Source organism: Entelurus aequoreus, linkage group LG09 (genome assembly GCF_033978785.1).
Source record: "Entelurus aequoreus isolate RoL-2023_Sb linkage group LG09, RoL_Eaeq_v1.1, whole genome shotgun sequence".
Lineage (NCBI taxonomy): Eukaryota > Metazoa > Chordata > Actinopteri > Syngnathiformes > Syngnathidae > Entelurus > Entelurus aequoreus.
Window position 1 is genome coordinate 21474660 of NC_084739.1, and position 13658 is coordinate 21488317.

The 13658-nt window shown below is 42.2% G+C and overlaps 2 protein-coding genes across 2 annotated transcripts in view; one reads left to right on the plus strand and one right to left on the minus strand.

Annotated features, from left to right (window-relative positions):
- Nucleotides 1–13417, plus strand: part of LOC133657840 (collagen alpha-1(XIX) chain) — an 82132-nt gene extending 68715 nt beyond the window's left edge. The window contains exons 11-12 of the mRNA XM_062059624.1: nucleotides 8769–8813; nucleotides 13409–13417. Coding sequence (XP_061915608.1) covers nucleotides 8769–8813; nucleotides 13409–13417 — 54 coding nt within the window. The remainder of the gene's footprint in view (nucleotides 1–8768; nucleotides 8814–13408) is intronic.
- A 114-nt stretch (nucleotides 13418–13531) lies between these two features.
- The window catches only part of LOC133657841 (lysosomal cobalamin transport escort protein LMBD1-like), a 68924-nt gene continuing 68797 nt past the window's right edge, over nucleotides 13532–13658 (minus strand). Inside the window, exon 8 of the mRNA XM_062059625.1 lies at nucleotides 13532–13603. Within this exon, the coding sequence (XP_061915609.1) occupies nucleotides 13532–13603 (72 nt within the window). The remainder of the gene's footprint in view (nucleotides 13604–13658) is intronic.

Below are 13658 nucleotides of genomic sequence, written 5' to 3' on the forward strand. Positions count from 1 at the left end.
TTAGCCGCTCAAACAGCACTGTGTTTACATAAGTTTGAACTAGGGTATGTCGTTTTTTAACGGGAAAAGACGTTAATTTCTCTTGTTTTCATGTTAGCATTTTAACTAGCAAGCTGGCGCCAGTCAAAGTGCAGTTATCAATCACGGTTTTTCATTAGTTTTCAATTAAAACGGTAATACTAACTGTCAGGAATTTCATCGCATTAATACCATTTATCATTACATCCTTATTTTAGATCTTCAACTTTATGTCAGCCATACTGTATTTGCTTCCACTTTGTGTATGTGTTTTTAAACTTGTAAATAATGGTCAACTCAAAGAGATTTGGAGGGGTGCTAAAATAGCAGCAAATTGGTTTATCAGAGTGTTATGTGTTCATTAAAAGAACACTGGAGGCTTCTCTCGATTGAAAGGATGTATTTTGCTGATTTAAGCAGAAAACTCACGGAGTTGCCGGTCTAGTGCTTGTTGATTTGTTTTCCTAACAGTTTCTATCAACTCTTCCTCCTATTGTGTGTCAGGTTATTAGTGAGGCTGAATTTTCAGTCTCTATATATACGAGGGCGGTCTTCGACTAAGGATCGTCATAGTAGATTCTGATTTGTTAGAGTTTAGTAACGCTAACCCTATGCTAATATGTAATCTACACTGTAAAAATGACTGTAAAACTATGGCAAGCAATTGTTGAATAGCAACAGTAAAACACTGAAAAATAAAAAAAATAGTTTATCACAGTTGTAAATACAGTGGATTCCTGCAAACCAAGACACAATAGATAACCTAAAGGACTATGGTTGTAATACGTAGAAAACACATGACTTTACTGTGAAAATAATGAAAACTTATACTTTTGTGCAATGCATTTGCAAATATTGTAATGTCACAAATACTCTGAAATTTACAGTATTATTCTGTCTAAATGAAAGATTTTGCAGATTGTACACTTACATTTACAGCATACCTTATTTGTTTTAGGGACTTGTGTCAAAGGAGAACTGTCCATTTGTTGGAACTTTGCCTATCGATCACAATCATTAGAAAATACATGACAATGGGTAGGATTTTTTTTTTATACATTCTTAAAATTAAATACATTTGACCAAAAGTCCGCTTGCAATGGAGCCTTTCAATTCTGCCTATAAATCCCTTAAAAAAAAAAAAAAAAAATCTCCATTAGGGTTTTTTATACATGATGTAAGTATACATGTAATGCAGTAACGGGCAAATTTATAATAACATTTAATATTTACGTATTTTGATCATTTTAAGCATACTTGGCCCATTAATTTCAAAAACGCATCACAACATTCGCATTTGTTTTCCTTCATCACTGATTTCTGCTCATTGTAGACTTTATGAGAGCCAACAAACATAATAAAACATCAGTTACTGTACAATGTCTGCTGTCATTAGGATGCCGGCGACTATTGGGATGTTCATATTTTCCCTTTTAGATGAAAAATATCTCATAAAAGTCGCGAAGAAACGGGATGGGGGCAGGTGGAACAAACGCTTTTCATGTCGTCCTAGCCAGTTCCAGGTTCTAAATGGCAGTCTAAGTGTACCAACTTGTCACATTATCTCCTCAGCCATTTGCTGTCCAGGTGAGATTTATGATTAACAAAAATATACTTACAGGGAGCAGGGAAGCGAGGAAACAGCAGACCAATTGATGATGTAAACATAGGGAGACGCGGAAGTGATCACAGCGGCAGAGGTGAATCATGGCACCACTATAAATAGTTGGTCTGCTTTAGCGCTTATAATAACAATATCACTAATACTTGGTTAATATTAAGTTATTTATAAGAAGTAATTGTTAAGTAATTATAAGTCAAGAAATGTAAATGGAGTATTGTTGGCGCTTTGTGAAAGGTTATTTATTAGATTTTATGGGCGAAATAGTGGCAGTAAGCAGACTTTTATTTACGTTTATTTAATATTTAGAATGCATAAAAAAAACAAAAAAACATCTGTCGTCATGTCTTTCCTAATGATTGTGAACGACAGGCACAATTCAAAAAAGGGTCAGTTTCCCTTCAAAGCATTAGCATAGTTAACTTTTGGTTAACAACATGTTTTCTTGTATTTTTGTGGCAAGTGCTTTCAGACATTGAGGGGTTCTGTCTATGTGCTTCATTGCAAAATGCATCGAAATGAACCACGCTGTGTGTTTAAGTTTGCTGAGGCTGGTTGCAAGCAGCTATTTAACAGATACGGAGCATTAAAGAGCTCATATTTAACAGCTCACCTGAAGGAACATGTTGCGAAATTAAGGCAATGTTGTGAATTGTCTAGTGAAAGGTTGTACAAATACTCTCAAGTTAAAATCCTCATGTCTCGGAAACAGGCATTTTGCAGATACTAGTCGTGGTAACATCAGCAGAGTAGTTAGCGTCTGTCCCTCAAAGTATTGAGAAGGTGCGGAGTTTGATTCCCAAGCTAGGGGTCTTTGTGTGTGGATTTTGCATGTTCTCCCTGTGACTGCGTGGGTTGTCCGGCTTCCTCCCACCTCCAAAGACGTATCTGGGGCTGATTGGCAACACTAAATTTGGCCCTAATTAGTTTTACGGTAAATTCCTGGCAACCACAGCTGCCGGTATTTCTTTTTACAGTGTACTTCTGTGCTAGCAAGAGCACAGCTAGCGGGGAAATCCCCACTAATAAACAGATCTAATGCGTTATGTTTTTCCCCTCAAAAAATGCCAAAACACTTGGATAAGCAAATAAACATGGCAGAGATTGGATGTTTTAGTGAGGTCCTCGGATCAGCCCCCGTGGGTTTGGTTTACACGAAGCACCAAGAAGGTGATCAAACTTGCCTCCATAGACAAAGTAAAAGTTGTAGCAAGGTTTCTGTAGGTGAACTTGCTGGAGGATCATTAGTGTTGCCAGAATGGAGCAGTGACGCAGGCTTCCTGCCCGAGCAAAATGATCGAAGCTACAGCGAGTTCCTCCAGTGCGGTGGTACTGCGTGCTACCTGTCCGAAGCATACCTGTCAACATACAGTATGTATTTGAAAACATTGATAATCACTCAAGAAAAATGGTTAAGAAATAGGGATTTTAATTTCCATTACAAATTGCTGTTAAATTAATACAAAATATACATTTATCAATCAATGGCCCGGACTCAAACCTATGTCCTCTGCATCACAAGCACCTGTCACTAGCCACTACACTACACCATGCACACTGACACATTTCTATGGCAGTTGAAAATAAACACAAATCCAGGATTTTTCACAGACCTTACAGTGGAGATATTTTTCAAGCTGGCTCGTGTCATTTCTACCTCAATGTTACAGAAAGTATGAGCAGCTGCCAGATCTTCTTTAGGTAAATATACTAAGTCTCCTATTTGTCAAGATATTTATGCAACGTTTTGGTTTGTTGGCAGAGATGCCTTTCCTTCACCTTTTTGATTTGATTGAATTATGTAACATAAAACTTGCCGCACTCCATTTATGGGACCAACCCTGTAATGCCAAGGATTTAAGGTACTTGTAAATTGAGGTACCACTGCAGTTGGCAGTGATATGCAAGCTACTTGGAAAATGCAGTAAGCTAAGCTACAAGTTACTCTCGATGAAATGTAGCTAAACTACAGGGGAAGCTATCCCTGGAGAATTGTAGCAAGCTACACTACAAGCTACACGGCAAAAGTAGCTTGCTGCATTTTACAGCATTTCTATCTATGGGCCCACAAGTATAATATCCATGTGAATGTAACAGAGTGTACAAATGGACCCAATAAGGGTCAATTACTATTAACTATCTGTCATTTAGCTGGGGACACCCTACAACTACCTCGAGGGATCCCTGCACCCACATCATGTATTTATTTTAGTTTGCCTTTTCTTTGACCCACCCATATAATGTTATTAATTTTCTTTGCCTACAGTAAAAAAAAAAAAGTTTTTATCTATATCTCGCCAAAAAAAAACAATGACTTGTGTGTTGTTTGGGAACAGTTGGTAATGGTTATGTGCAGTTAAACTTTTCATGAACTCAAATCACCTTAATGTGTGTTCCTAATTTTGTGTTACATGTCTTTGATGAAGATAGCACTTAGGATTTTGGTTTACAGAGTAAATAACTAAATACTTAGGTTTTGGGCATTGTTTTCTCTAAACGCATACATTTATCTAAATATGGCGAATGACATGCATTATTGTGGCTTTCCTGCATGTCATCTTCATAACTAAATGAAAAATATAATTTTTTATTTTTTTTGAGTCGTCAGCTTGTAGCGTCCCTCTGTCTCTGACCGAGTGCGTATCTGTTATGATTTTACTTACCAGTTTCGATGACTTGCCTAATTGCCTCTGATTGGCCAGTCTGTAATGTTTCACCCTAATCTTAGCCAATTGTGACTCATCATCCAAACACCATAGATTTTCTCTGTATACTTTATATGGATGTTCTCATTCATCCAGGTCATTGTATTTTCTCAATTTTTCCGCCTGAATTTGCAGTCCTTTTTCTCTCTTTATATCTTTTAGCTTTGATGTAAGCTACCTCGCTACTCGGATTTAAAAATAGCTAAGCTACAGGAAAAGCTACTCGTTCAAAAAGTAGTTAAGCTACCGCCAAGCTACTGGGTAATGTAGTTTAGCTACGTAGCTTAGCTACATGTAGTTTGCTACTGCCCATCGCTGATGGTAGCTGTCAGTATACTTCAAACTATTATAAATATATTTCTATGGATGGAAATAAACACAAGTCCATCCATCCATCCATCCATCTTCTTCCGCTTATCCGAGGTCGGGTCGCGGGGGCAGCAGCTTAAGCAGGGAAGCCCAGACTTCCCTCTCCCCAGCCACTTCGTCCAGCTCCTCCCGGGGGATCCCGAGGCGTTCCCAGGCCAGCCGGGAGACATAGTCTTCCCAACGTGTCCTGGGTCTTCCCCGTGGCCTCCTACCGGTCGGACGTGCCCTAAACACCTCCCTAGGGAGGCGTTCGGGTGGCATCCTGACCAGATGCCCGAACCACCTCATCTGGCTCCTCTCGATGTGGAGGAGCAGCGGCTTTACTTTGAGCTCCCCCCGGATGGCAGAGCTTCTCACCCTATCTCTAAGGGAGAGCCCCGCCACCCGGCGGAGGAAACTCATTTCGGCCGCTTGTACCCGTGATCTTGTCCTTTCGGTCATAACCCAAAGCTCATGACCATAGGTGGGGATGGGTACGTAGATCGACCGGTAAATTGAGAGCTTTGCCTTCCGGCTCAGCTCCTTCTTCACCACAACGGATCGATACAGCGTCCGCATTACTGAAGACGCCGCGCCGATTCCGCCTGTCGATCTCACGATCCACTCTTCCCTCACTCGTGAACAAGACTCCGAGGTACTTGAACTCCTCCTCTTGGGGCAGGGTCTCCTCCGCAACCCGGAGATGGCACTCCACCCTTTTCCGGACGAGAACCATGGATTCGGACTTGGAGGTGCTAATTCTCATCCCAGTCGCTTCACACTCAGCTGCGAACCGATCCAGCGAGAGCTGAAGATCCTGGCCAGATGAAGCCATCAGGACCACATCATCTGCAAAAAGCAGAGACTTAATCCTGCAGCCACCAAACCAGATCCCCTCAACATCTTGACTGCGCCTAGAAATTCTGTCCATAAAAGTTATAAACAGAATCGGTGACAAAGGGCAGCCTTGGCGGAGTCCAACCCTCACTGGAAACGTGTCCGACTTACTGCCGGCAATGCGGACCAAACTCTGGCACTAATCATACAGGGAGCGGACCGCCACCATCAGACAGTCCGATACCCCATACTCTCTGAGCACTCCCCACAGGACTTCCCGAGGGACACGGTCGAATGCCTTCTCCAAGTCCACAAAACACATGTAGACTGGTTGGGCAAACTCCCATGCACCCTCAAGGACCCTGCCGAGAGTATAGAGCTGGTCCACAGTTCCACGACCAGGACGAAAACCACACTGTTCCTCCTGAATCCGAGGTTCGACTATCCGGCGTAGCCTCCTCTCCAGCACACCTGAATAGACCTTACCGGGAAGGCTGAGGAGTGTGATCCCACGATAGTTAGAACACACCCTCCGGTTCCCCTTCTTAAAGAGAGGAACCACCACCCTGGTCTGCCAATCCAGAGGTACCGCCCCCGATGTCCACGCGATGCTGCAGAGTCTTGTCAACCAAGACAGCCCCACAGCATCCAGAGCCTTAAGGAACTCCGAGGAGCTTTTTAACTACCTCAGCAACCTCAGCCCCACAAATAGGAGAGCCCACCACAGACTCCCCAGGCACTGCTTCCTCATAGGAAGACGTGTTGGTGGGATTGAGGAAGTCTTCGAAGTATTCCCTCCACCGATCCACAACATCCGCAGTCGAGGTCAGCAGAACACCATCCTCACCATACACGGTGTTGATAGTGCACTGCTTCCCCTTCCTGAGGCGGCGGATGGTGGTCCAGAATCGCTTCAAAGCCGTCCGGAAGTCGTTTTCCATGGCTTCCCCAAACTCCTCCCATGTCCGAGTTTTTGCCTCCGCGACCGCCGAAGCCGCACACCGCACACCGCTTGGCCTGTCGGTACCTGTCCGCTGCCTCAGGAGTCCTATGAGCCAAAAGAACCCGATAGGACTCCTTCTTCAGCTTGACGGCATCCCTCACCGCCGGTGTCCACCAACGGGTTCTAGGATTACCGCCACGGCAGGCACCAACTACCTTGCGGCCACAGCTCCAATCAGCCGCCTCGACAATAGAGGTGCGGAACATGGTCCATTCGGACTCAATGTCCAGCACCTCCCTCGTGACATGTTCAAAGTTCTTCACGGAGGTGGGAATTGAAACTCTCTCTGACAGGAGACTCTGCCAGACGTTCCCAGCAAACCCTCACAATGCGTTTGGGCCTGCCAGGTCTGTCCGGCATCCTCCCCCACCATCGCAGCCAACTCACCACCAGGTGGTGATCGGTAGAAAGCTCCGCCCCTCTCTTCACCCGAGTGTCCAAAACATGAGGCCGCAAATCCGACGACACAACTACAAAGTCGATCATGGAACTACGGCCTAGGGTGTCCTGGTGCCAAGTGCACATATGGACACCCTTATGTTTGAACATGGTGTTTGTTATGGACAATCTGTGACGGGCACAAAAGTCCAATAACAAAACACCGCTCGGGTTCAGATCCGGGCAGCCATTCTTCCCAATCACGCCTCTCCAGGTATCACTGTCGCTGCCAACATGGGCGTTGAAGTCATCCAGTAGAATGAGGGAATCACCCGGGGGAGCACTCTCAAGTACTCCCTCGAGTGAATCCAAAAAGGGTGGGTACTCTGAGCTGCGGCTTGGCGCGTAAGTGAAAACCACAGTCAGGACCCGTTCCCTCACCCGAAGGCGGAGGGAAGCTACCCTCTCGTCCATCGGGTTGAACTCCAACATGCAGGCTCTGAGCCGGGGGGCTCACAAGTAGCAAACAATATTGCTTCTTACCCACGGGAAAAATGTTAAAACTATGGAATATGACAGAGTCAGATGATTGCCGATTTTGTTGTCAGGAGTCTGAATCCACCCTGCATTTGTTTTGGTATTGTCATATGGTGTCTTCGTTTAGGGTGAAAGTTGAAAAAATGTGTTTAAGGATTGGTTTGTTAATGAAGCTTGATGTGGTTTCATTGACAGTCATGATTTAGTCAATTTAATTATAGTACTCAGTAAAATGTTTATTTTTAAGGCCAAAAATAGATATTCTCTTAGTATTACTTTCTTTAAAACATTTATTCAGTATTTTTTAACTTTAGAAAGTTATATGGTTGAAACCGATAATGATGCCAAAAAACATAAAAATAGATGGAAAGTCCTCAAATGCTTATTTTGAAAATGTAATTGTGTTTATATATTACATGCAATTTGTTGTTGTGCTCCCTAATTTGAGTGTACATAAATGAAGGTGTGTGTTGCTGAGCCTGCACATAATCTGGACTGGACCTGGTTTTAAGAACCCTTTAAACAATATAATTTCATTGACAACCTGGTCCGGTGAAGATAATGTCCTTTATTTTTTTTTTAAATAACAAATAAATAAAATTATTTTCTTGAACAAAAAAGAAATTAAAATAAAATGAAAACAGTTACATAGAAACTAGTAATTAATGGAAATTAGTAAAATTGACTGTTAAAGGTTAGTACTATTAGTGGACCAATCATGTGTGCTTCACGGACTGTATCCCTTGCAGACTGCATTGATATATGTTGTAGGAACCATAATATTAATAACGGAAGGAAACAACCCTTTTGTGTGAATGAGTGAGAATGGATGTAGTGAAGGGGGGTGCACTAACTGTAAGTGTATCTTGTGTTTTTTTATGTTAATTTAATAAAAAAACAAACAACAAAAAAACAATATTGCTGGGAATGTGTCAACTGTTTATTTTTTTTTACTTTAGTAACGACATTGCTGTGTTGAGAGCGCGTTGCATGACGCTCGGTTTAAAGCGGCTTCCAGTGTGAAATTAAATTGGGTAACATCACTTTGTTTCGCCACCACTGCACACAATTGATGTGCTTGGGACACAGTTTTGCCGTGATCTTTCAATTAGTAGTCACGATGCAGTGAACAAAATCCCAACAAAACACATCCCGAGTAGAGATTTGTCGTTGAACTGCTTTATTTGCATCACGCTGTTTTACACGAAAGCTGTTTTGCAAGCGAGCATATGTTTTAGTGTCTTTTTATTCAATTGTGCAAAATAAAATGTCTCTATTAAATTCAAACGCAAACTTTTAACTCTCACTCTTGTCATTATAGGGAGAAGTTGGATCGGACGGACAGAAGGGGATGGAAGGGGAAAGGGTAAGTGCAGTACCTCTTTCTGCAGCAGACCTAGAATATAAAGTCCATGCATAGCATATCAACCAGATCCAGTTTCATCCGAGAATCAATTCTTTTAGGCTTTTCATTTTCTGAGGGATTCTCTGGGGGAGAGGAGGAGCACAATAGAATTGACTGTGTCTGTTTTCTTGCACTTGACATGTTTGAATATCTGAGCGCCATTGGTGTCCTTCTACAGTCACATTAATTGACATACGTGCCGCAATGGGCTTGGCATACTAAACGAATGTCTCCAATGACTGTATGTCCCTTCAACTGTACAGTATGTCACTTCAGGTTAACCTTTATTGCATGCCAGCTAATTGGACTGGGGTGATTTGACGAGTGCATTATGCTACTATACTGTACTTACATTACTCTCTAAGCCATATGGTTGCTGTAGTGAGGTTGTTTTATACAAAACACAAAACCAGTGATGTTGACACGTCAATACAAACAGAATACAATGATTTGCAAATCCTTTCAACCTATATTCAATTGAATAGACTGCAAAGACAAGATACTTAACGTTCGAACTGGAAAACGTTATTTTTTGCAAATATTAGCTCATTTGGAATTTGATGGCTGCAACATGTTTAAAAAAAGCTGAAACAAGTGGCAAAAAAGACTGAGAAAGTTGAGGAATGCTCATTAAAACTTATTTGGAACATCCCACAGGTGAACAGGCTAATTGGGAACAGGTGGGTGCCATGATTGTGTATAAAAGTGCTCAGTCATTCACAAACAAGGATGGGGCGAGGGTCACCACTTTGTGAACAAATGCGTGAGCAAATTGTCGAACAGTTTAAGAACAACATTTCTCAACGAGCTATTGCAAGGAGTTTAGGGATTTCACCATCTACGGTCCGTAATATCATCAAAAGGTTCCGAGAATCTGGATAAATCACTGCACGTAAGCGATGATATTACGGACCTTTGATCCCTCAGACGGTACTGCATCAAAAAGCGACATCAGTGTGTAAAGGATATCACCACATGGGCTCAGGAACACTTCAGAAAACCACTGTCAGTAACTACAGTTGGTCGCTCCATCTGTAAGTGCAGGTTAAAACTCTACTATGCAAAGCGCAAACAATTTATCAGCAACACCCGGAAACGCCGGGCCCGAGCTCATCTAAAATGGACTGTTGCAAATAGGAAAAGTGTTCTGTGGTCTGACGAGTCCACATTTCAAATTGTTTTTGGAAACTGTGGACGTTGTGTCCTCTGGAACAAAGAGGAAAAGAACCATCCGGATTGTTACAGGCGCAAAGTTCAAAAGCCAGCATCTGTGATGGTATGGAGGTGTATTAGTGCCCAAGACATGGGTAACTTACACATCTGTGAAGGCACCATTAATGCTGAAAGGTACACACAGGTTTTGGAGCAACATATGTTGCCATCCAAGCAACGTTATCATGGACGCCCATGCTTATTTCAGCAAGACAATGCCAAGCCACGTGTTACAACCGTGGCTTCATAGTAAAAGAGTGCAGGTACTAGACTGGCCTGCCTGTAGTCCAGACCTGTCTCCCATTGAAAATGTGTGGCGCAATATGAAGCCTAAAATACGACAACAGAAACCCCGGACTGTTGAACAACTTAAGCTGTACATCAAGCAAGAATGGGAAAGAATTCCACCTGAAAAGCTTCAAAAATTGGTCTCCTCAGTTCCCAAACGTTTACTGAGTGTTGTTAAAAGGAAAGGCCATGTAACACAGTGGTAAACATGCCTCTGTGCCAACTTTTTTGCAATGTGTTGCTGCCTAAGTTAATGATTATTTGCAAAAAAAAAGAAAAGTTTCTCAGTTTGAACATTAAATATCTTGTCTTTGCAGTCTATTCAATTGAATATAAGTTGAAAATGATTCGCAAATCATTGTATTCGGTTTTTACTTACGAATTAGACAACGTGCCAACTTCACTGGTTTTGGGTTTGGTACTAAGAAACACTATTTAAGTATTTACAATTAGATGGACATTAATGATGTTGTTGTAGCTCTATACAGATGAGAGCAAGTCAGTAAAGCATCCGTTAGCATGTTTTATTGCAAAGCATTTGTTTGCCCACTGTGGTGTAATATAGACGGGGGCTGTGCAGATGGTCACTTTATTGTGTGTTTGTTGGCACACTTGTGGTCATCAAAGCGTCTCCCTATTGAACAGTTGCCTCAGAAATTGACCATGAATACATTGATTTTAAAGTTGAGGTTATGGCAAGTTAAGGGTCATCTCTGACTCCCGAAGCTGCCGTAGAAACGTGACATTGCTGAATCATTGCTATTATGCAGTGTAAACACAGCACATCCAGCTATGGCAAGCTTTGTGTGTGTGTGCGAGTTGTGTTTTAACGCTGCATCACTCCTGACCGGCAAGCATTAGACGGAGGCAGACAAATTGTGTTTGTGCAGTAATGCATGTATATTGCAAGTTGGGGGTGACAAAAGCTTAATTGGCAGGTTTCACCCCCAGCCCCACCACCAACACCACCGCCGCCATCACCATTGCTCACTTTGTTCAGGAGTCTGTAGCTATTGGCAACTCCAAAGGCATTTGCATATGAATGTCATTATCAAGTTTACTGGGTAGACCACCTAACTGGAAATAAAGCCATCCGCTGCATCACCGCCGCAGTCAGTGGCGGTCATTACCCCTCCAAATTAAATCCAAAGGTGTGAGCATTTGTTATTTTTACTTTTTTAATCACATAAAAGTTGCAATCATTCCTGACCTCGGGTGGTTCTTCATCAAAAAACAAGAATATGTGCTGTGTCATCTTTTCGGGTTTCTCGTGTGGACTCCTTGCTGAGCTCCGGCCAAAAGGGACGTGAGCGGAACATGAACTGGAAATAGCCGGAGATGACAAGCTGCGAGATTTGTCGTCGAGAGGAATCAAGTTTCCTTTCGATGCCCAGACGTGCCGTGTACATGTCGTTTTCACCTGAAACCAAATCAGAAAATGATGTGCATGTTGTCTTACCCATGAAAAGGATGGTCGTCTGAAAATAGTACATGTTGGATATTACCGTATTTTCTGGACTATAAGGCGCACTTAAAATCCTTTTTTTTCCTCAAAACTCGACAGTGTGGATTATAACCCGGTGCGCCTAATGTACGGAATAATTCTGGATTTGCTCATCGACCTCGAAGTAATTTTATTTGGTACATGGTAAATAAATAAATATGATAAATGGGTTATACTTGTATAGCGCTTTTCTACCTTCAAGGTACTCAAAGCGCTTTGACAGTATTTCCACATTCACCCATTCACACACACATTCACACACTGATGGCGGGAGCTGCCATGCAAGGCGCTAACCAGCAGCCATCAGGAGCAAGGGTGAAGTGTCTTGCCCAAGGACACAACGGACATGACTAGGATGGTAGAAGGTGGGGATTGAACCCCAGTAACCAGCAACCCTCCGATTGCTGGCACGGCCACTCTACCAACTTCGCCACGCCGTGTAATGATAAGTGTGACCAGTAGATGGCAGTCAAATATAAGAGATTTGTGGTAAGAGGTATGATGGCAATGTGACTCAAGTAAACAACACCAACATTTTATATGTTCCATTGAAAATATAGAACATTACACACGGCGTTTAAAAATCTATCAAAATGTTTTAGTACGACTTTGGTAAGCTATGAAGCCGCTCTGCTTGGTGAATTGTCTGTGCATTAAACATACGAGTATTATTTTGCACGCGTTCGCCTTTGTAGTTCGTACGGACAACGTAGTCGATATGGTTCTTCTTTTTCTTTATCTTTTTGTTATGGGGCATTCATCCTCCGCTGTTGCCATTTCTAATATAAAGTAGCGTAAAGTTCTTACTTATATCTGTCAGTAAACTCGCCATGAAAGCGCTAAAACATACCGGTGTAGTGAGTTTACATTATTCACCCAAGGAACTTTAGTTATTAGAGCATTCCGGTCCGACGGTTTTCACGGGACACATTTCCGGCGTTGTTTCCGAATGAGGAGATGCTGCTCCGTTATTGATTTAAGTCAAGTCTGAATGTCATTAAAACAGTTAGCTCCATCTTTTGACACTTCCTCGACTCCTGTCCTTGCACGCTACACCGCTACAACAAAGATGATGGGGAGAAGACTCTGCCGAAGGTGAGCCACGTAAACAAGACCGCCCACAAAACGGCGCATCCGGAAGCGACTGTCAGAAAGCGGCTTGAAGATGATCTGTAAAACATAATCCATGCAACATTTTGACCAAAGAACCACCATTACATGTTATGTAGACCACAAGGAAGTGTTTTCCATTTAGAAAAAAATAAAATAATAATATGACTCTTTTAATCTGCTCTATAATCCGGTGCACCTTTAAAATGAAAAAAGATCAAAAATAGACCATTCATCGGCAGTGCGCCTTATAATCCGGTGCGTCCTCTGATCCGGAAAATAAGGTAAGTGTTATTACGTGCACAACCAAGACAACAGTGTTGGTACAGTAGAACCCTGATTTACGAACAAACTTTTCGGTATACAAACCACAGACGGAATAAAAACGTGCTCTGTTGTACGAACCTTGGATGTACGCATCCACCTATTGTGTGCCTTGTAGCAGTACTAATGCTAGCTATTGTGCTAATTACTACTTTTTGTGGTTTTTACATGGTATTTTCAGCCTTTTTACAAAAATGTTTCTAGTTTTGTTAGCTCGATATGTGTGCAAAGAAAGCAATGATCAAGCAATGTATGGTTTGAAACATTCAGGAAGTATCCACAGCGTTGTCGACACTGCTTTTCTCTTCTCCCGCTGCACACCAAGAAGATTTACCGACAAGGTAAAGAGCGTTTTCTGTTTTATTCCT